This window comes from Sesamum indicum, linkage group LG5 (genome assembly GCF_000512975.1).
Source record: "Sesamum indicum cultivar Zhongzhi No. 13 linkage group LG5, S_indicum_v1.0, whole genome shotgun sequence".
NCBI lineage: Eukaryota > Viridiplantae > Streptophyta > Magnoliopsida > Lamiales > Pedaliaceae > Sesamum > Sesamum indicum.
The window spans coordinates 3,932,136-3,956,232 of NC_026149.1; the positions used below are offsets into that span (position 1 = coordinate 3,932,136).

General features: G+C 34.7%; 4 protein-coding genes and 1 long non-coding RNA gene across 9 annotated transcripts in view; 2 read left to right on the forward strand and 3 right to left on the reverse strand.

Moving 5' to 3' along the window:
• Window positions 1,583-6,632, reverse strand: LOC105161937 (protein trichome birefringence-like 14). 5 transcript variants are annotated; one of them, XM_011079815.2, is made up of 7 exons: window positions 5,984-6,632; window positions 5,206-5,430; window positions 4,683-4,823; window positions 4,160-4,306; window positions 3,888-4,046; window positions 3,258-3,453; window positions 1,583-2,862 (listed from the first exon to the last, which is right to left on the reverse strand). In XM_011079815.2, the coding sequence occupies exons 2-7, from the start codon at window positions 5,357-5,359 to the stop codon at window positions 2,016-2,018; spliced, it is 1,644 nt and encodes a 547-aa protein (XP_011078117.1). In that variant the 5' UTR covers window positions 5,360-5,430; window positions 5,984-6,632; the 3' UTR covers window positions 1,583-2,015. The 5 variants fall into 5 exon arrangements, with proteins under 5 accessions (XP_011078117.1, XP_011078116.1, XP_020549529.1 ...); XM_011079814.2 differs by having other exon boundaries at window positions 4,683-4,826; window positions 6,107-6,630; XM_020693870.1 differs by having other exon boundaries at window positions 4,683-4,826; window positions 6,057-6,630.
• On the forward strand, window positions 9,948-13,661 carry LOC105161939 (methylthioribose-1-phosphate isomerase). The gene is made up of 10 exons (XM_011079817.2): window positions 9,948-10,084; window positions 10,180-10,293; window positions 10,552-10,607; window positions 11,068-11,226; window positions 11,322-11,421; window positions 11,583-11,725; window positions 11,938-12,043; window positions 12,721-12,859; window positions 12,975-13,243; window positions 13,338-13,661. The coding sequence occupies exons 2-10, from the start codon at window positions 10,216-10,218 to the stop codon at window positions 13,410-13,412; spliced, it is 1,125 nt and encodes a 374-aa protein (XP_011078119.1). The 5' UTR covers window positions 9,948-10,084; window positions 10,180-10,215; the 3' UTR covers window positions 13,413-13,661.
• Window positions 14,010-15,822, reverse strand: LOC105161940 (40S ribosomal protein S29). Its single transcript, XM_011079819.2, has 3 exons — window positions 15,662-15,822; window positions 15,475-15,574; window positions 14,010-14,405 (listed from the first exon to the last, which is right to left on the reverse strand). Exons 1-3 carry the CDS (start codon window positions 15,721-15,723, stop codon window positions 14,397-14,399), a joined length of 171 nt encoding a protein of 56 aa, XP_011078121.1. The 5' UTR covers window positions 15,724-15,822; the 3' UTR covers window positions 14,010-14,396.
• LOC105161941 lies at window positions 19,611-22,587 on the forward strand. Its single transcript, XR_847811.2, has 6 exons — window positions 19,611-20,549; window positions 20,648-20,720; window positions 20,881-21,404; window positions 21,827-21,959; window positions 22,112-22,157; window positions 22,363-22,587. It is a non-coding gene; the product is annotated as an uncharacterized LOC105161941 (long non-coding RNA).
• Window positions 22,721-24,097, reverse strand: part of LOC105161942 — a 2,505-nt gene continuing 1,128 nt past the window's right edge. Inside the window, exons 2-3 of the mRNA XM_011079820.2 lie at window positions 23,641-23,762; window positions 22,721-23,309 (exon numbers count right to left, since the gene is read on the reverse strand). Coding sequence (XP_011078122.1) covers window positions 22,986-23,309; window positions 23,641-23,762 — 446 coding nt within the window. The 3' untranslated portion in view covers window positions 22,721-22,985. The remainder of the gene's footprint in view (window positions 23,310-23,640; window positions 23,763-24,097) is intronic.

The following is a 24,097-nucleotide window of genomic DNA, read 5'->3' on the forward strand; positions in this document are numbered from 1 at the left end:
AAATTCATTAGACCAAGTAAGCTGAACTATGAACTTGTGATGAACATATGCATTCAATTCAATAATCAGAAGTGTCTAATAATGAGTTTGCACTCAATGATGAACCCCAACCACAGTGGAAACTTGGCAATTAACAGAGACACATGACATAAAAACCAGAAGAGTAAAGAGTTGGTCAGGATATTACACTAAACAACTTCAAGCCCACAAGAGTTTCAAAGGTGAATATGTAAAATGAAAGACAAGGTCTGTAAATGAAGAGCAGAACCATCCATGATTAAAAACAACCAGACCATTCCATCTTCAAGAAAAAACAAATAAAAGAAAACCCATGTTTAGGATCTTGAAGAAAATTACAACCCCAAAAGATCCTAATACTGCCAAAATCATTCATCACACAGCGACACTAAATAAACAAGAAATAATCGGAGAAAACAAAGCCTTGATGAAAAACAACACATTCCCATTATTAGAACATTCGACAAGTATTCCATTGTGAAGAATAGATTCAAGAAAGAAACTGTTGAAGAACAAACCAAATTGGAAATCTTGAAGAAAATCACAACACAAAATGACGCCAAATATGAAAAAGAAAAACGTTCAACAACTGATCACACTATATAAACAAGAAAACAAAGAAGTAGAAAAGCAACCTCCAAAATGCAGAAAACAACCCAACTCGTATAGATTCTTTAACACTTGATCGGATTATCTGGCTCTGGTGATGGACAAGACTCATTGTAGCGCATCATCTCCTCGGAGCCTTTCTAATGGTTTCTCATTTCTTGTTCTTGACAAGAAAGCTCTCCGTGTGTGTGTGTGTGTGTGTGTGACAGTGAGAGAGAGAACTGGAATTACAGAAGTGGAAGTGAGGAGAAATGGTCATATATATAGAGGTGAGCGGGAGAGCAGTGATGGTAAAAGACACAAGTACCCCCTTCCATGTTTTAACCGCATCTTTGTTAGTTAAAACTTGAAAATGCAATTTAACCCTATATGATATTGTAAATGTGCAAATTATTCTTCTATAAAAAAAATATCGATTTATTTTTTATTTTTTTTAAAATACAGCAATTTATTCCCTATATTTTTTTAAAATTAAGCAATTTGTCTCCCTAAACAGAGAATAAATTAATTCACATTAAAAAATGAAAAAGGATAGATTGCTATTTTTTTTCATATGGTTAATTTACTCATTTTCAATATCATATGGGGTAAATAACATTAAACTCTTAGTTTAAATGATTTGAAGTCAGTAATTCTACTAGTAATTATGGTAGTACTAAATTAATATTAAATAATAATAAAAATATTATGAAGTCATATATCACAATATTAAATTAAAATAATATAGTAATAGTATATTTTTTATTAATAAAAAATAAAATAAAAAAAACATGAGCTCGTCCTGTGAGCTCGAGTATGGCATTTTCTAGTGAGCTCGTCAAGCTCTAACTTGAAATTTTGGATGAGCTCGACTCAATTGCACTCCCTTATCGTGAGAGTGATCTAATCACAACAAAACATTAGAGTCCCCAAAAAGATGTTTGTAATCAATCCTTGAAACTACAAGCCCAGGTTTCAGCAACGCTTATTCTGTATTTTCTTTGCTATATAAATATATGCTACACATCGACAAACAAGATTAGCGGAAAAGACAACCAACTTGCTAAATAACCTAATAATTTTGCATCATCGATCCGTACATGCCGTATTCTCCCATCTGACTGTGGGATAACATGGTGTATTAAGTGAGACCTGAAGCTGTGTCAAAGGAAATAATTATAAATAACCTAACAGGACAACACACAAATATGAACTACCTCAAAAAGGAAAGGTTATGGAGAAAGGCAGAACAAATTATTCTATATGTATCAATCAAAACTTGCTCCTCAGGTTGATTAATGTCGGTCGCAATCTCAATGCTTACATCTGCTGTACCACATAATGTTCTCATTTTGGGAAGCGTTTGTAGCTCCTGTTGATGGATGTAGAACCAAGTAATATTGCTCGTCTCATGATTTTGTTGGGCTGGAGATTTGTGCGAATAAAATTTCATTCCATGTATCAGGAAGACCAGGTAAGCACCAATGCAAGCAATCCTGCATTCCAGGTGTGGCTCTAATGCTGTAACGGGATATATGGGCCTCGTCTCTCAACTGAGAGAGAGCAGTTATATCGAGAAGTTTTACACCAGTTCCTGTCACTGCTGATGCAGTAACAGGATCACTAGATTTTTCTTGTACTACTTCCTTCCCACCAGAGAGTGGAGTAGTGTTGTCACAAGTGCCTCCAGTGTTCCAGTCCCCATTGAAGAAATGCCTGGGTGACATAGTGCGCAAAAATGCTTGTAGATGTGGATATAATGGGAGTTGTGAATCCACCCATTTTACGATGCTATGAACCGTAAGATTTTTTGCTCCTCCAATTTCTGCAATCTTCCTATTTTTATTGGGGACACCCCCGACATACATGACCCACCGATTGGCATTAAGTTTTCCTCTATTCCAATGGTGTCCTGTGTTCAGAACGAGAACATCAAATCCATGAAGAAACCGGCGTAGAAATGCTGGGGGACGATCCAGGTGCATGGCAATATCAGTGTGCGGGTTAGATGCATTAATAGGCTCCAAATCACAAAGACTTGCTGACCAATAGTAGAGGATGGTGGCATTAAAACGAGGGAACCGGTAAGCCCATCCATCGGGCCTTACAGCACCACGGGCTTTAACAAGACCATATTGATACCCTACATCTTGAACTTCAGGTCTTTCTTCCCCACCTGTCACCATGCACATGAGAGATTGGAACTGCTGTCTACCCAGTGAATCCCCAACAAAAGCCAGAGTTTTGTGCCTCATTCTGCATGCAAGAGACAGATACGCAACTATTTTATGTGACAACTGCGAAAATAAAAATCCAACAAAAAAGAAAAGAAGGCAAAGTTTTAGCTGCACAAAGAAAATTCTTAACACCCGTTGAAAATTTATCTATAGTTGAGGGTGAAAGAAGAACATGCTTCCACTTGACTAGTCCAATGCCAAAACAACCAACACTTTATGCCTAAGTAGACAATGTACATATATAGCATTGATATATGCCAATGCAACTTTTTCAGAAGTTATCACCAATATTCTGATGGTTAAAGTAGCCTAGGTAGCGACAAAAGAGCCAAGAAACAATAACAACTAAAGCAAACTTGAGCAATTTAAGTTTCAGGAAGGAAATAAAGAATTTTGTTAGAAATTCAGGTGTACCTCTGTAGGAACTTGCGACCAGTGAAGTGTTCCATTTTACAATCTCTGGGTTGCCAACGTAATCTTTCATATTCAAAATCTGTCCGCTGCGTCAGGCGACAAGCCCACATCGGTGACAACCATTGCTTACAACCATAGCCAGAATATAACGGCCAGTTATCATCAAAGACCCATTTACCTTGGGCATAATTACAATCTGAAAAATGTAAGAAGGTATTAGGCTCTATAGTAAATGCCTTTAAGTCATCATATGAAATACTCATGCAGCATAAGAAAATATAGAGATCAGACAAAGTGGTAAAAAAGAGGGGAGGATAACGAATAAACCAAAATTATCAGCAACCCAAGAAATATACACCAAGTAAGAAATGTTCTGGATGCTTCACATTCATCTTATTTTCCTCATTTATGTTTTTTCTAATGGATCGCCAGAGGCTGATTCAGAATTTTTCTATTTAATCAAATGTCACTTTTGTGGGGGTGAGAAATATTTAAGGTATAAGTTTCATATGTGTGGATATATCCCATTCAATCAAGATGGTTTATATACTACAAACCACTTGTTCTAGCCCTTCATAAGAAGGGTACAACAGACAAGCCTGAGGAAAGATACTTCTTTCTGAACTTGACCTTTCTCTCCGCTGGTAGCTGACGAGTTTCGTGTTTGCTCTCTCTTGACAGATGGCTCCACAGCTAAAGGTTTCTGTCGTGTGGTCTCTCCTTGTTTTGATTTATCCTTTACTCCAGAATCTTCTGATCCCGTTCTTTCTAGAACAGTAGGTAGACTTTCTGCACCAACAGGAGATATATTAAAAATTATAGTACCAAGAATTAGATTCTTTTTTGAGCGGGAAATGCAGAACAGAAAAGCCGGAATAAACATATTTCTCCTTGACGGTGACCTTTCTTTCCAGTATTAGCTGACAAGTTTCTTGTTTGTTCTTTTACAGCGGAAGAATCTACAGTTAATGAGTTCTCTAGTGCAATCTCTGCTTGTTTTGATTTACTTTTTCCTCCCAGAAGTTTGTCTGGAACACTAGCAGGATTTTCTGCACCAAGGAAGCAATATTGAAAACTGAAGTCCAAAGAAGCAGATTCTCTTAAGCAGATAAGTTAAGAATTATAAAAGAATGACAGAGTTTCAGGACATACTAGAATCCTTAAGAGCTTCAACATAATTTAACGCTTCAACAAGCACAACAAAATGAAGATTATAAATAAAACTTGTGGAAAAGAAACTACAAATTTAGTGATATTAAAGAAAAAGTGTTTTACCACGAGTAATCTGTGCTGACCTCATGTAGTGCATAAAAAGGAGAGGAAAGACTTGAGACTACTATAATCTACCATCTCCCATCTATATTTCCGAGTTCAATGATGGCAACTACTAAAATAAGTAAAGCGCAAATGAAAGATTATACCCACCTCCCTTGTCGGTAATTGCCACATTTTCAGTATTTCCCATCTCAACTGCTACCTCTGTCCCTGAAGAACTGAGTGATTCAACTTGTTTTATCCCTGTTTGTACTGAATTATTCTTTCCCTCCAAAATTTCTTTCGGACCTTCTTCTGTAACAGCAAAGGATGGAGCACCACTAATATCAGAAGTCACTGGAAGATTTCATTTATGATGATAGCATCACAAAGACAACATCACTATATGCTTAAGAAAAGGAGAAACAGCCATATAAATGCGTGAAGACTTTTGTGATTTTTATACAATCTGGCAGTGAACCATAAACTCATTGCACTTCAGCAGGTGGGAGATGTGAGATGATAAGTCTTTGCTTATCATCAGTAAAACACAACTGGGAATGTTGAAAAGCTGTAACAAAGAATTCTAACTTCTACAAACAGGCAAAATCCAGAGTCTATACTTGCTCATTGGCTAGCAAAAACATTTTAAAATGGCAACGAAAATCAGATAGAGACATGCACAGGAGCCAACCTAGATCCAGTTGCAGGACACGACTCTGAGTTGGGCTGAAAGAGGTGAGAAATGTGGTCTTTGTCCATGCCAATGCAAGCACGGTCAGACACACTAACCCAATGAGGACAAGGGAAACCTGTGAAATCTTCATTCCTTGAGCGCCTCCCTTCATCCTATAACTCTCTAAGTAAACAGATCCAGAATCATCCAAGTATCACGATTGCATATTTACTGGAACAATATCTGTAAACCACAGGAATCATTATCAGTAATTCACAATACTGACTCTGTATTTCAAGGTCTCAAGGAGCCCGTCTATCTATAAAATACAACACAGATGCAGTAGTCCATAACAAATTTTCAGTAAGAATCATATGTCAGAAAATTCATGACTTGTAAATGATAGGAAGAGAAGTCATGATATACCAATGATAGGGAAAAAAATCAGCTTTAGCAATGTACGGTAACTATAAATCAAAATTTAAGACAACATTTTGGTTTATTCCCCTAATCCTAAAAGCAAATACTTCTGATATTATCTAGTTCTATTTAACCACACACTTTCATTGGAATATCCGTCCCAAAACTCACAATAATGCTCCCATTACAAACTCTAATTCACTCCACCTATTCGTGCAAAAAAAAATTCAAAATCAGGATCAGCAAATTTCTCATAATCACGGCTGTCAGCTCACCCCAATTTCAAGACACAGGCAGATAAAGAAAATTAGTTACCGCACTTCATCATACACTAGAATCCACACAATTCCGAAGAAAACAAACAAAAACAAACCACCTTAATTCACGGAGGCGGACAATAACACACCGAGCAAACAAAAAGTCTACACTTTACGATAACAGATACATTCCTCGACTTGGATCAATCAAATACAACACGAAATCAAGCACCCTCACACACCCGAACCACCGCGAACCCAACCGGCATCGAGTTACGCGTTTCACCGGGGATCCAAAGCCTCCAGAACGTCCTGGATCTCTCTTGCATACACGAAATTTCACTCGAATTCCGTCCGCATAAACTGATCGCGTAAACTCCACTCATTCAAAAGACGAATGTCTCACAATTGTGTGTGTTCCTCCACTCATTCAGAATGCCACACAACAATTGCGGTGTGTTTACGCGTACGAGAGATGGAGGTACATGGAAACTGAGGCGGTTATAAATGCAACAGCGGCAGTACAGCTGGAAATAGGGTGGCTGTACGGCGGAGCGGGCGGTGACAGACGGAGGAGAAAATCCCAGGAAATGAGAAAAAAAAAATTAAAAAAGAAAAAAAGTGAAGATTTTTAAATAAAAACAGAGCGAAAGAGATGCGATGGGGGGGCAGCGGAGCGGATCTAGAGCCTCCGCTTTTTTTTGTAATTAGAGGTAATTAATCCCTCACTGGAATAAATCTTGGAGTAGTCACCCTTTATTCTCCTTTTCCTTTCCCAATACAAACTATCATTCAACACCCAAAATTATAACCCTTTCTTTTCAACATACTCATTATATAATTTATATCAATATTATATTCAATGAAAATTGAATCCATTATCTTGAACTTATTTATGGAATGTCGATCTTAACTATTAACTTAAAATATCATATAATTTTAATTTGAGGTGGTCTACAGTTTCGTTCGACAGACACCAAAAAAATTTAATTTTGATTCAAGAAATTACTGAAATTAAGCTGTATATACAATACTGTATTTAAAACGATGGTAGTCGGTGCGGCATATCGATACAAAAAAAATAGTATTGAAAGGAATCGGATTCTAAAAAATCTTGTAATGAATACTGCACCAAATGTACGTGCCAAAATTTGATTTTTGATTGGGTTCGATCGACTAATCGAACTGTGAACACCACCAGTTCTGAAAAAAATAAGTTAATACTTATAAATTACCCACAATACTAGTTATGAAATCAGCAAAGAAAATCAAATATATAATCGTCTTAGTAATAGAAAGTGATCTATACTTAGCAATTGAATCAATAAATATAAATAGAATTAATAGCACTTCGATCCCCTTTAAAATGTGAAATTACACTTTTCTTTTAAAAGAAATTATGAAATTATACTTACACTCCCTTCACAAAATCTCCATATACACCTGACCTCCTTCTATTAGAAATTTGATGAAAAATGTTGAAGTTAGCAAAAAATATTACATTAATTTTTTATTTTTGTGACTCGTTTTAGCATTTTCAAGTATATTTTTGCAATTATAAAGGGATAAATTTAGTATATATAAAAATATATGGAGTGATGTTAACGTCATTATTATAAGTACAAAATTATTTCATGACTATACTGAATGAGGAGCAAAATTGAAAATTTATATAACTTTTTTTCACTAATATCAGTTATTTGTCTAAATCTTAACGAAGAGGGACATGTATAAATCGTAAATTTTTAGAGGATGTAAGTGTAATATCAAAAAACTTTTAAGAGAAAACATAATTTTATAATTTTAAAAGGGTCTAAATATAATTAACCTATAAATATGAGATTTTTTGTATAATTTATTCAATCTTGGGGATAGTGTTTTTTTTTTTTATTTTTTTCTGGCAATTAATGATTGATGTGTAGAAGTAGTGCGTGCACCCAACTCAGGAATAATTTATTATTTGTTTGGAAATAGTTTCTTATTACACCAAAAGTCAAGATTAATTGCATTTAATTTTTATATTTATCAAAATTTATTAAATTTATTAATATTAATAAAAAAAATTGAATCATTGTAGATCAGAAAATCTTTTCTGATTGAACTATTTTTATAAGAGTGAAGATATAACTCTTCACATATATTAACGTTTGAAAATATATAAATCAATACTTGTGAACTAGTTCAGCCCAGCGACACAAGACCACTTGGTCCACCCTTTTTTTTTTAATACATTATATGTTTTTAACTGTTATTTTTTTATATATAAATTTTTATGTAATTTAATTTATTATTTATTTATTTTCATAACACAATTATAAATTTAAGTAATTATTTATAAGAAGATCTCAATATTACTAAAAGAAAAATGCACATTTGGGCCTGGTTCGGGCTCAACCAGACTCAAGACCACCTTAAAACTGATCATCAATAATAGTGGGCTGGTCGCAATCTGAGTTTTTTTGAACTGATTCGTATCGTAATTAGACTGACTCGGTGTACTGTGCACCTTTTTCAATCTCTTCTTCTGCAACCTCTGCTCTCATTTTCAACCCAAAATATTGGTCACCGCCACACCTACCTTCGGTGCCACAGAGAAAGCGTCGGCCCCAATATTTTTAGGGCAATAAATTGGAAAGAGTTGGAAACTAATTATTAACAACAATCCAACAAAGATTTTAATTTTTGAGATAAAGATTTAAAAAATAATTCCAATTATTCTATCATATATAATTTAAAGCAATAATTGGAGACTCAAAAGGGTGTTTCACGAAACTTATAAGTTCGTCCTCAAAATATTTTATAAGATGTTTGAAATTAAAAAAGATATTCGATAAATTTTTGTCTTAAAGGGTTTATAACATTTCGAAATAAGATGTTTTAGATCTTATAAGTTCTTTAAACAAAAAATTATCCATATGATCTTATCTCATTCCAGTAAGAAAAAATGAAATGAGTCGATGTTCTTTGGGCTGGATTTTTTTTTAATTTTTATATTTGGATTATTAAGATATGAAAATAAAAATAAAAACAACGTTCAATGCATCAACATAAGGTTCAATGTATATAGACTTCATTTACTATATTTTGATGAACATCTGTTGCGCCACTGCCCACGCTCACGTCTAACTTGTTTTCTTCTTAATATATATATATATATGTGGACTATTATATTCTCTTTGCATGAGATTTGAGATAATTAAATATAAATATTTTATAATTTAAATTTTATATTTTTTTAATAAATAAATTTATCGTTAATTAAAATTCATCGAATTTATTAATATTATTTAACAAAATGGATACGATTTTATATTTATCTATAATTCACTTATTATTGATTTATTATAGGATCAATAAATTTTTTTATGATCAAATTATCCGTATAAGGTATATTTTCACCGTTATAAAGATAGTTTAGTTAGAAAAAATTTATTTGACGTGTAATAAGTCAATCGATGGTAAATGTCAATTTCATTCAATTTGTTTTTTGTTAATATTAATAAATTTAATGAATTTTGACTAATAGACGAACCTATTTGTTACACGAAAACAAACCTAAGAGGTACAAAATGATTTCAAAGCACAGGCGTTTACGTGTAATTAGATCAAACCCTATGATAGGGGAGTGTAATTATCCCTAATATATGTGGCAAAATTATATTTTTTTCTGTAATTATAGATTATTAGCACTTTTCGTCTTATAACTTAATTTATTTACATATTTAATCAATTTTTTTTAGCAAATTTAGTTTTGAACATATTATATTTAATCATTTTTTTGCAAATTTAATACAATATTGAGACCAAAATTGTCAACACTGAATTTGCCAAAAAAGATCAAATTTATTTTGCCAAAAAAAGATCAAATATGAGATTTTTGTTATTAAATTAGTTAAAAAAGGATTAATGTGTGAATAAAATTACAGGATCAAAAATACTAATAACCTATAATTATAAAATCAAAAATACTAATAATTTATAATTATATGACTAAAAATATAATTTTGTCCTTATAATATGTTGAATTTATCCCTTAAAAAAAAAAAGAAAAAGAAAGCCCGCTTTCTGCGTGATTAGACACGCCTTTCACAAAAGAGAATATCAAACCGTATTTTAATCCTGAAGGCATGAGTCGCGTATGACGATGTCGTGTCGATGATCTATAAAAACCTAGCTCATTTTGCACCAGCTATCTCCGTCTGCTCTCTCTGCTGAGTGAGGTGAAGAGACCATTTTCGGAATCTTGTTTGCTTTTTCTAATCCTCGGAATTTGGTTATAATCAGTTGATCGAATTATATTCTCTTCAACTCACAGGGTTGTATAGTTGAAGCGGAAGGAGAAGACGGAGCCATGGCAAATGGAGTGGAACTAGATAAATCCTTGCAGTCCATACGCTACAACCGCGGTTCGCTTTGGTTGCTGGATCAGGTACTTCTCTTCCTCTTTGACTGTGTAATTCTTCTTCGGCTACCGGTTTCGTTTAGTTTCTTTTCTTTTCTTTTTTTTTTTTTTGGGTAAGTGGTTAACAATAATGAGAAGTGTGACGAATTTTGCCGTTCGTGAAGTGTGGTATGATTGTGATCTCTTTTGTTGTTACTTTCTATGTTTTTGATTTGTTTGTTCTCGTTGTTTATGATTATGTAGAAGTGCGTTTTTCATTTAGTTCGTTTCTGTTTGTGTGAGCAGAGAAAGCTTCCGCTTGAGACGGTTTATTTGGATATCAAAGATTCCAAAGACGGATGGTGACGATCTTTCTTCTAATCATTTTTATTTCGGTGCTATTGTATCTCTTAATCTTGTCGAATTTCTGGATTACCTCTGTAGAATAGAAGTCGTTCAGTAATTTTGTCAGAGTGGTATTCAAATTAATGTATGCCAGTCTGTTTAGATTATCCATCATTTGAAATTGCATATCTGTGTATGCTTGAAGTATCTCATTTTCCTTGTATGCTAGAACATGCAGTGCAAAACTCTACTGGAAGGTTCCATAAATTTATAATGTATACAAGACCATTGTTTTTCATCTTTTATCCATCTTTTTGGAACTTAATTGCAGGGGCATTTATGAGTTCCAAGAATCCCATGATATTCTTTTCTGTGCCTGATGATTAACTGTGTACTGCATTCCATTTAATTGTAAAATATGCCAGCTGAATTATAGGCATAAAATCATTTGTATTCCATGTTAATGTGTTTCATCAGGGTTGCGATAAAGGAAATGGTTGTTCGTGGTGCTCCAGCAATTGCCATCGCCGCTGCTCTCTCCTTGGCTGTAGAAGTTTCTAATTTAGGGGTATTTAGTGGGACACCTAATGATGCAGCATCATTTATTAGCAATAAATTTGACTATCTTGTTTCAAGGTGATTATGCTATATGATTTTCAACATATTTCTGTTCGTCTCCTATGTATTTCTGTTGTCCTTTAAACTGACAAACTTTTGTACCCTGTACGCAGCCGGCCAACAGCTGTCAATCTTTCAGATGCTGCAACCAAACTTAAGGAAGTCGTACAAAAGGCTGCAGCCACTGCTTCTGAAGCAGAGACAGTCTTGCAGGTATGAACCTACTTTCGTTCATATAGATAGAGACAGGCTTGTTTTGCTGGTCCTATCTCCGTGGGGCAGATGTAAGTATTCCTGTGAGCCGCATTTTAGTTCATCTTTTCATGTGACTAGCTGGCAAAGAGAAAACGCATGGATAATTTTATATAATATAGGCTTACATTGAAGCTGCTGAAGTCATGCTTGAAGATGACGTTGCTTCCAATAAGGCCATTGGAAATTATGGAGCTACTTTAATTCAGAAGCAGCAGAAAGATCCCAAGAGCATTTCTGTGTTGACTCATTGCAACACCGGCAGGTACTTTCCTAAGCACCTTGCTGACTTTTAACCAACTTTTTTTTGGCAACTATTATATCGTGACTCCTGAAGGCAACAAACATCTGAATTCCTTGGGACTCTTGATATGTCGTTCTGGTCATGCTTCATGCTGTAGTATGAAATATATTCTGATCATGTGAAACCAATCAACCCATGTAGAGTTGTTTTAATTCTTGGTTTATTACTTATAGTCTAGCTACGGCTGGATATGGAACTGCTCTAGGCGTGATTCGTGCTCTTCATGAGAAAGGAGTCCTAGAAAGGGCTTACTGTACAGAAACACGACCATTCAATCAAGTAAGCATTGCAATATTTACATAAATTCTGTTAGCACCAGCAAGAAAATCTACTTACATACTATCATTTTGAAAAAAGATGGAACTGAACTTACTCTATAACAGCTCAACAGACAGGGCTATCATTTATAAAGCAATTCTACATCTGAAGCGCGACATTTCTGGAAGTTAAAATTGTTTATGGAATTAATTTTCAAGAGCCTTAAAGTGTTTGGTAACAACTTGTGTTATCCTAAATGCTCGTCTGTAATCTGGCATTTCAACTTCTTAGAAACATACAGCTGGGCTGGTTAGATTTGCCCAAGTCTAAATTAAAGTCTAAACCTGCAATAGCCTTATTGATTGTGATTATTGGGTTGTACCATTTCTCACCTAATACATCATGAATGTCACGAGTGCATGTGAGTTAATATATGCATTCTTCACTCCAAGTAGAATACGAAGTCTGACTCTGTCAAACAGTTCACTTGTAGTAAGCATATGTATGGACTTCTTCCACAAAGTTTCCCGATTCTCCCATTGTTTAACTAATCTGAGCAGCATGGTAGCATTATCATGTAGCAACAAATAGTTACATACCTCATGTCATCAGCCTCTATTTCTCGAGTTATTTAAGTAATGGACCTGAAACTTCTTGATAATATTAACTCTGACTCATTGTTCTTTGAATCACCTCAGGGTTCAAGACTCACAGCATTTGAGTTGGTACATGACAATATTCCTGCAACTCTAATTGCTGATTCTGCTGCAGCAGCCCTTATGAAAGATGGGCGAGTGAATGCCGTGATTGTTGGAGCTGATCGTGTGGCAGCTAACGGTACCTATTGAATACTTTGATTTTTCAACCAGATTGCTGGTGGTACTGCCAATAACTGGAAACACCTTCAATGCTAAATTAGATAAGCATATTGTACTTTTTGATCATACTGTAGGTGACACTGCCAATAAGATAGGAACTTACAGCCTCGCCCTGTCAGCGATGCATCACGGTATTCCATTTTATGTGGCTGCTCCTCTCACATCCATTGATTTGTCCCTTTCTTCTGGTCAAGAGATTGTTATAGAAGAAAGATCTGCTAAAGAACTACTGAATTCCCGTGGAGGACTGGGAGAGCAAGTTGCTGCTTCTGGAATTTCTGTTTGGAATCCTGCCTTTGACGTTACGCCAGCTACTGTCATCAGTGGTATTATTACAGAAAAGGTCTCTCTCTCTCTCGGTGTGTGTGTGTGTATCTATATATCTCCCTCCCCACAACGTTTGCACTTCACTTTCTGATAATACTTGGACCTTGCAGGGTGTCATCACAAAAGACGAAACTGGCTCATTCGACATCAAAAGTTTTGCACAAGAAGTTGCAACCTATCCATGACAAAAAAGCGTGCAATTTACATAGATTGCTGACGCATTCCTAAATAGAAACAGAATCACTATATATTGTGAGAGTTGTATCAAATAGGCATCAGGGAATTCTTATTTCAAGTGTCCTATTTTGAGCAAAGATGTTGCAGCTTGCAGTGTCTTTCATTTGTTTAAAACAATAAATCACATAACTTATATCACAATTAATCAGCACAACTTAATTAGAAGCAGCGGGGTAATCCCTGTATTGCATTGCCTTTTGATTTTACTATTCACATTCTCGCACACTTTTGATTGGTTTTATTAACCTCATAGGTATGTCCTATAAAATCTTTGAACATGAGGGACTTTGCTAAACAATCACTGGAGCGCCCAGTTGCGTTACAGGGACACAAATAGCATTTCTAGAGGTTCGCTGGAAATTTGTAACATGGTCTTGTAGCTACCGAAAGGTGCTTGATTAAAGGAAAAAATCCAACAATGAGGCGATCATTAGGAAGTTTTCGCAACTTTAGTACGGCAACAAATGAACTTTTTGCTGATTCAAATGGCAAACAAAATTTATATAATTCCGTAACATTTACCAGACGTGATGATTTTTGAGTAATTTCTTTTACCCTGTACGGTAAATGGCGATCGTTTTGATTGTCACATAGTGCTGATACTAACCATAGAGTTTCATGCCAACAGGCCAAGTTTGACATTAGGATTGGCAAAAACATCTGAAACTCCTGCATTCTTTGAGTTAACATTGCCAGAGATGCCGAAGAAGTTTGCGTCCCACAACATCAGCACCAAAAATTGACATACAACTAGTTAAAGCTTGAGACACTAGTCATAGAAAATCAACATAAATAATATGTCTACGGAGAGAAAATCAAGAAAGATCAAAATTAGACCAGCTGTTTATCTCAAAATGCACAAGCCCTCCAGTCATTTCAGCTAATTCCATCTGTAGAGCTCTTCACTTCAAGACTTGGACAGAGTCACATCATTAACGGTACTGGATGGTCAAACCACAAAACTAATGTCAGTTTTTGCATACTACAAACAGTCAAATATCAAGATCTCGGCACAGTGGAACACAAATTGAGATGGCTATGCTCTTCATATAGATTAACATCAAAGTTGGATCGTTCAAATTCGTCGACTGCATTCAGAGTGTGCCACCATACCAAATCCAGAACAATAAATTCAACACAAAAATTTCAAGATGCAACTAATCAGCCATCTTATGGGATCATATTTACATGAAATAGGGTGTATCTTCCACAAGATAAATGGAGAAAAAATAAGTAAATTATGCATAAATAAAGGGCTAAAGCAACACCACAACCACCTCCCCTCCCCCCAAAAAAAGAAAAAGAGAAAAAAAAAAGCAACAACTTCAAAACTTCTTCAGAAAAAAGCTCAACTCCTCACAGATTAGGGTTGGCATGACACTCTCTTTAAAAATTCAAGGGGTCACATTGCTTCTTTTAAATTCAAGGAGGTTACCTTGCACTTTTTCTCCTTGGGGTATTTTGTCTATTAGTGGACTGTTGCATTTAACCCTCCAAATGAATAATACACACAAACAGGAACAAGATCCTAGCACAAACATCAAATTGCCAATAGCAATTATATTCCCCCAGTCTCTCTAATTGATGACCTTCTCACAGTTAAAGAAGTTCACATATGATGCTATGACCATAAAACTCATTCTCAGGGCGGAGGAAACAATTAAGGAAACCATATTGGGAGTCGGCATCACTCACTTCAGCTAGTTAGCCAACTTGGTCCTCAAACTAGCAATCCATATACTAAGAAACGAAAATTCTATGTGAACCTAAGTACTTATATTAAATCAGACAGAAACCCCTAGAAGAATCTGAAAACAACAAAAATGTGCAATATTCACAAACAATAAGATCAAAAAACAAAAAAAAAAAAAGAAAGAAAGGGAACAAAGGGATCAGTTCATATAACTTCAATATACATACTAATAACTCAGAAGTCAAAGACGGAACCAAGAAAATGGGCGATCCCATCAAAAGCAAAAAAGAAAAGAAAAGGAATAAGAAAGGGACAACCTTGATGAAGCCAATTTCCTTGGCGTTGCTGCGGAAGCACTGCCTGCAGCACATCAGCCCATACTTCCGAATCAACCCATGAGGATTTCCGCACACACGGCTGTAAACAATCGTAAAACAAGCATAAGTATTAGTCTAATTCAGACGAGAAGAACAAAACAAAAATAAAAATTAGAACTGAAGTTACCAAGTGCGTGAGCCAGGGCCGTAGTTTTTGGGATGCGAGTTCCAGATGTTGGAGTGACCCATTTTCCTCTCTCTGCGTCTAAGAAACCCTAATTTCGGAAAACAGTGAAAGAGGCGCCGATTGTATGAACCCTAATTGCTCCACCCCCGGTTCCAGCAAGTTGCTTTTTAACACTGAATTTGAGGTGATTTGTCCCTTATACCCCTCCTATTGAAGTAATCTTTTGCCCCACCAACATTATAACTTTGTACTTTTAGCCCCCTTAAATTATTTATAATTTAGTCGTCATGTCACGTGGTCTTACATGTGTGTATCAATTATTTTTTTTATATTTTAAAATATATTATAAACAAAAATAAAATATATAAACCAACACATAAAATTTTTAATAAAAAATTAAACTTAAATATATCATTCATACAATAAAAAAATTAGTGTAGCGATATCACAAATCATCACCTGTGATCGAAAAATATCTTTTTTTATATTAGTGTAAATTAGTATACACTAATATTTATATTTATACTAATATAAAAAGAAAAGTCCTTTCACACTCACAATCGGTGGTTAATGACACCTCGCACTAATTTTTTATGAAGTCAAAAATGCCCTTCATGATAAAATAACTAACTTATTCGACTTTTCAAAATTTATAGTAATTAATAAATTATTATTTTTTCTTTCTTTATTAATATAATGTATTCATTTATATATTTTACACTTTTTTATAATATATTTTTTAAAATATTATTTATTATATATGCAAGAACAACGTGCCACAACGGCTAGTATATAAAACAAAAACGTAGTTATGAGAAATTATTAAAAAAAACCAAACAGAAATATGAAAATTAGTTTGAAAGTTGAATAAGAAGAGAAAAATAAAAGTTAATAAGATAATGTCAAAAATTGAAAATTAAGAATCAAAAACACCAAAAAACTATGGGTAAAATGCAATTTAGCCCGTGTGTTTTAAAAAATATTTAAAATACTCCACTATGAAAAATAAAATAATAAAACCCCCATTGTGATTTTGAAAATGTTGCAAAATACCCCCTCGAATCTAGCGGTGTATCACATGCGTCCTTAATGCAAGTTGGGCTTAATTTTTAACAATAAATTAATTTCACATCGTAATTTATGAACCGTTTGATCTTATTTGATATATCTAATGGCTGAAATTTGTAGAAAAATGAATCAACTGTTAAATCTTATTAAATTTGAATTGAAGGTTTAGATTTAACACACAATTCAATGATCTGAATTTCACCTAATTTTATACTGTCCAAATTTAATATATAAATTTTTTATCATATTTAATTAAAATAGTTAAATATATTAAAAATTAATTTTAAAAGAATTGTCTCCTTCCTCCCACCCACCACTACCACATGTACTCAAAACTCGCTCTGTCTCGTCTCAAAATTCATCCTGCCTTTAGACCAGATGTGTCCGGCTCGCAAGACTTGATTATTTCTTTCTTTTTCTTCATTTAACTATTTAAGAAAATTAAGTCTATTACTTATAAATGGCCAATAATATATTATTATGAGTATTAAAAATACTAAATAATTACTAATATTTATAAATATTAAATGAACCCGAATTTAAATTTTATTTTAAAAATACATTCGAGCTTAAATTTGCAAAAAAAAATCTCAAAGGCCCATAACTTAAATGGATTTATTCGTGATATTATGACCAAATAGGAAAAAATCGAGTAATTTTCACTCGGCTCAACTCATATTCGATCCGATTAATATCTGTTGATTGTAAAGCTATTGAGCACCCCACCTAAATCTATTTTTCAACTAGACATATTCTACACATAGAATCACTTATAAAGAGGTATTTTCCACTAACACTCATCTCTTATGCAAGTTTAGATATGTATATATATATATTAAGATCTAACTCTTTCAACAATCGACTTTTCTATTATTCCAACGAATTTAAGTATTGGAATATTTTAATTGGACGTCTGTCTCAATAAGTTAAAACGAGTACACAACCACATAACCAACGGATCGACTTGTCAACTTATCGACCGAACTATCATTAATTTCCAAACGAAAAGATGTGATTTGTAAATCAAAACTCCGATGTAGTAATAAAAACACAATCAAGGAAGTAATATGTTCACCCTTCCATATGCATCATGCATGAATTATAGCATGAGATTATGTTCAAGATACGAGAATGTCAAATCTTGCTTACTACATAGTTACTTCTATTTCTGGTGAAAATGGGGCGCCAACCCACCAACACGTATGCTCAACCATGATTGGAGCTTTCCTGCAAGACTATATATATATATTAGTCCCAAATCCAGAGGATTATATTAATTATATTACAGTAATTAATGTTAATTAATTACCCAATTAGTCAAATTCCACATAGAAATGAGGAGCTGGGGTTGCTTTTCTTAGCATTAGTGAGGAGAAGAATGATATCATGTGCAGTGCATGGGTAGAAAACACAGCTGCAGGGGCTCCCCTTCTTAGGACAGCAGAGAATTAAATATATATAACTCCCAATTTACGTCGTATTTTCCAACCTAGGAGGATCGAGCATGCATGGGATGCTATTCGTCGTCCACTCCCACACATGCACGTGTTGGATCGATGTGGTCGGATGAAGGCCGATCGACACACCACAGTCTTACACGTGGCAAGTCATTGTTGGAGAATGTGATCAAGTAGTATATATATATACGTATGTAGCTAGATCATGCAGTTTGATTTTATCGTTTTCTTTCTTTCTTTCTTTCTTTTTTTTTTTTTTGTGTGTTTGTGTGTATATGTATACATACATATATATGTATAAAGGGACCATATGTGTGGGGACTGAGGCAAGTTCACGTGCATGGTGCATGGATATGGAAGGAGTTGATCGGGAGCCGGTAGCCCAAGTAAGAATATATATATATATATATATATATAGCTAATGGATTTTAGGGTTTCCAAAAAAGACATACACATGCATGCACGCACACACACACACGCACATATATATATATATATATGTTGATACAACATACGATGCAATCTATGTATCATTGTGTGAGGTATAATCTATTTTTATCAGAGCCGTATGAATTTATTTTATAAAAGATGTTTCGTTAGAAAATAAATTAAGCCTTGGGCTATATGTAAGCCGTTTCTCATCCATAATTGATATAAAACGGTGCCAAATATATATAAATGCAGTTCATACAATTATTGTGTATCTTTTAGGAACTTAATTGTTGTCCTTAATTCAACTAGTAATAACCTATGATTAAAAGTTGTTGACATCGGAGAAGTAATCGACAGACATTCCCCCACCATAATATAAATAAATGAAAAAAATGCAAGTAATTAATTCTCATATGAGATTGCAAATAAGTAAATTACCTCCTATGAAAAAAAAAAAAAAACAACAAAATACCTCCTTATATGATCTATTTTAAAAACACAGAAAGATAAATTAATATTTTTTTTTCCTATGAAATGTAATTTACTCATTCGCAATATCATATGGGGTAAATTGCATTAAACTCATAAATAAACAAATAAACCAATCGCAAATAATTTGTGGCCATAAATTTATTTGAATTCTTTTATAGTTGTTGGGGATGGCTGATAGCCTCTGGCTTTTTGCAAGTATGTTGCAGAAATACATGCCTAATATATGCATCTCTTTCTTCCTGTCTTTCCTTTTCGATGTCATTACACCCACACTGACAGGTGGAGATTATGGCCTATCTGCCAACATTTTCAAGAATGTGTAAACATGATCTTATGCCAAGAATGTTTGAAGATGATGTTATGCCCTAAAACAGCAATCTCTATCACTAACATGGAGCTGTGTTAGGATAAAAGATAAGTTTAGACACATCAGGCCTCCTAAGTTTTTCTTATATATATGCATCATTAACCGGAACAAAAATCATGTCATATCACCATAACGTAGATCCCTCTACATAGCTTAATCCTCACTATTTCACATTTTCACACTTAACGAAAAACTCAAATTCCTTGATCTTGAATTCATGTCAATTTAACTACATACCTTCGTGCTCTTTGCTTGATTTGTTTTATCATTTTCATTATGTAAGCCCGAATTAGTTCTAAATCAATACTTCCCTCAATGTCTTATAACTCTCCTTTCTTTGATAATTGAAGGATAGGTCGAGATGAACCCGTTATGGTTATCCCAACTAAGGGAACATAACCGTAATAAAATGTTCTTTTCCTCAAAACTTGTTGAGACATTGTCTAACTTAGTCAGCATAGCCCCATAAACACTCCAGTACGTCAAGCACAACCTTTACTAAATCAATCATCATGGGCCCGCCATCATCATGACGAGTTTTACGTATTCAATGAGATTCAAACTTGTGATATTCAAGTGAAAAATTGAACATTTCACCGCCAATCACTGTATTGGTGGTTAAGTGCATTTCCCTGTACTATAAAATGGCCAGCTAATTATACAGTCTTCCAGTATTGGTTCCTGCGATTCTTTTCGATGTCTGTACTGGAGAAGAACTATACCAAGTCATGAAGTTGTAACTGATGCCAGAAGTTATAAGAAGATAAAAGACAAAACAGATAACAAGGGACTGAGAGACGAGAGAGATTGAAAAGAGGAAACATGGTTTTGGAACTTGAACCTATGCAGACCAGCTTGTCTAGCTACTCAAAATTTCTAACAGCCCCACCAATCAGCTTCATCTATTTATAACTCAGACCACCTCAATTCCTCAGTGGTCGTGGGATTTGAGTTTGACACAATTCTTTCTTCACAACCCACTTGAATCACACACCTGTCAGTCTGTCTACAATCCCAGAATTTCTGATTCTAGGAGGGCTTTCAGTTGAGTTGGTCTCTGCAAATTATTAAGGTAAGTATGTCTAAATCATCTACTTGCAGATGAGCCAAGCTGTTGTTAGCACTAGTTTCGGATTGTAATGGATTGTGGTTATGAACTGTTTTGTTCAGATGTTTGGTTGGATCAAAAGCAAACTTCACGGGAAGGATAACACCATCAAGCCTGAGCCAGAACAGATGTCTTGTAAGCTTTCTGTAATTAAATCGGTAATCCTATGTTGTTTGGCTGTGAATAAGGTTATATCAGTATGAATGATGCATGAAAGAAAAATCAGAAAACAGGCTTCAGTTGATTAGGACGACATTAATCTCTCCTTTGCATGTTTTTAACTGCGTATATACAGATCATATGATGCAGCAATTTCCCTGCAAAGAAGAAATCTCTGGTTGCCCGAGTTCGTTACTAGCCATTGGTACGTTTGGAAACAATCTGAAAGGTTCAGAGAAGACCAACGTCGAAGAAAGCTTACCCTCTAGTGAAGATCATCAGGAAAACACTATGGTACAAGAATTTGGAGAAGTTGAAAAAGAGTTGAGATTACTGATTTCTAGGGAATCAGAAAACTATAATCTCCCAACAGAGAGATTACTGGACAGTTGGCAAGACGAAGAAATCATTGTCGAGTCGATGAACAATGATGCATCAGAAGACAAAGATGCTCTTCTCCAGAGGACAACCAGTGGAATCCACTGGAAAGAGAAAGAAATCCCCAAGAATAACAAGAAAAACATGTACAGAAAGTCCCTGTCTTTTCTTCTTAAAAAGGCAGTTTTCTGCAGAGGTGGTTTCGTGCCTAGCCCCACCATAAGTTCCATCTTGAAAGATCCATTCCCAGATCCTAAATTCGATAACTCAACAAAGGAGAAGGTTTGTGTTCTTACATTCTAATAGTGAATCATAACCCAGTAGCTAGAGAATAGCAGAAATTGTTTGGCAGCAGTTGTACTTTTGCTAGATCTAATTTTACATTATTCCTCACAATAATATCATTCTTGTATCTGAGTAGATCTCTTGCTTCACATTAGCAACTTTGACATTTATAGTTTGAAAGTTGTAGATCTTCCGGTGCAACGACTCACAAGAAATAACAGGATTAGCCCTCTTTCAGAAGGACCATCTTTTACGGTCAAAATATATATCCAACTCGTTCAGTATGCAGCTACAAGCATAAAAATGACTGGAAGTTGTTACCGTTGTTTATTTATTGTTATTAGTGATATCATCTTTTCTTTATTTCCATTTCAACATTCAGGTTTAAAAGTTTCCTGTTTTTTCTGTTTATAACACAGATGTTGAGGGCTGTGCTTAACAAGAAGAAATATCCCAAAACACAGCAATGTTTGAACATGGCTGAGACTCACCGGACCAAAGAGCAAGAGAAGGCCAGAAATGAAAATAAATGGGACAGAACAGACTCAGAATGTACGTTTGCAGTGTGCAATATGCTCATTCAATTACAAAAATCTGTGCTGCTTATTTTCATCATATAGTTGCAAGCAAAGCTTGCAATAGAAACTTGATGCAGCACTAACAAATCTTGATGATACTTCTTACATAAATTTATTTTGTTATAGATATCGTCCTGGAGCTTTGATTCGTGGAGCGCAGCTGTATTTCAAGGTAATAAACATGCTATGAACCCCTTTTCTAAATTTGTCTTTCATTGTCATTTAAATTTTTTCCATTACATTCTATTTTGGATCTTTGATTTGTGCTGTCAGTTTCTCTAAATGCAAAAGAAAAAAATATTCCAAAGATATTTGGGCTCCACAAGGCATTAAATTGTCAATTATTATCTAACAAAGTGCCTATTATGTAAATACAGGAAACATGACTCAAATGACCTTGAGTAGGTCAATGTTTATCTTCTGTTGTCGATCAAGCATAAAATGTATTACGACAGAGGCCAACGGAGCTATACAAAGAATTTAGATCAGACAGAATTGAATTTGTATTCTAGCAATGCTTGTCACTGGGAGTGTGCATATTTTTGCCATGGCTTGTTGTGCTAACAGCATAATATAATCTCATTTTGCCATGGTTCGTATAATCTTTACTTCTTCAAGCTTCAGGTTGATGTGAAATTTATTTGGTTCATATATACAAGTTTCTCCTAAATCGCGAATATCTATGTATTTATTTTTGAGAATCTGAATTTTTCGAATTATATTTTGAGATGAGAGAGCATAATCAGAAACTCACATACACTGAATGTGGCATCATTCTTACTTAACCAACAAGCTGAATGAAGAGCCTACACATGGAGACCACTGATCTTAGTACAACTTGCAAGATAGGACATCAAGTTGAGGTCAAGCTACCAAATTACCCAAGACTGAATGAAGAAAAATATACTTGTGTTGAAAGGCAATACTCAAGAACACCCAAAGAAAATAGGTGAAAATATCAGTTGTTCCAGTGATACAGACAGTACAAATAACGCAGCATTCATTCGGGGAAGGTGAGCTCAGAGATAAGAGACTCATACTTGGGAAAAGATGAAATGAGCTCAGAACGTTTCGCCAGCTCAAAATCATCAAACTGGAATGCAGGAGCACAGGTGCATCCTACGAGAGAAAAGTGCTCTTCAGGATCCCTTGAGGCTTTTCTGACTGCTATGAGGTCAGATGAAACTTCAATATCCTTAGTTGGAAATGCACCAAACCAAACATTTGGAGGCACTATATGCTGCACTACTTGATTCTCAGCAAGTAGATCGGATCCAAGGCATGTCAACTTAATGCTCCCATCATTTTCATTTAGCTCTATCACCTTAGGATAAAAGTTGGCATCACAGAAGGATAAATAACTTCAAGTTAGTATTCAAGAAGAGCAAGAAATCTAAGCGGTACATAAAGCTGTTTCACCTCTAGAAATACATATTTTAATCAGAGATTGATGGGGGAACATTTTTCTTAATAATATGGATTATGTGATCAAAGCGAGGCAACATGAAACTGTGCTCCTCTCAATGTCTTTGGAGTTTATTGCAATCATAATTGGATGAAGAATCAGAAGAATTATAAATTCATCTCCGACTATAGGAAAGTAAATTGTCTAATTTGCAAACATATACATCTTTTAATAGTCAATGAGGAGATACCGTTATAGGCTCTCCCAAGTAAAAATGCCAAGTTTCTGCACATGGAATGCGGTGGAGGTGAGAAACACTCCCAGAAGGCAACAAGAAGTATATGGATGTACTCACAGGGCGATCAACCTTATCTGTGTAGGAAGCACAATCATGAGCAGAATATAGAAGACAAAATACATTTCAGAGATACAATTGCAGTATCAGAATTGTGAAATTCAAGTGCAATAACTTAAGTCTTGTGACACATTGTGTTATTATAAGGAATCCTTTCATCAGGACAAGCAAAGCATCATATGAACATAAGTCGTGGAATACATATTGACTTTAGGACCCATCAACAAAATGACAAAGACCCATCATTGGGGTGTATTTTGATTCAATGTTGAGTTATATAATAACTGCTGCATCAATAGCAAGGCAACTACCTCCAAATTCAACATAATATCAAATATATATACTTCAATCA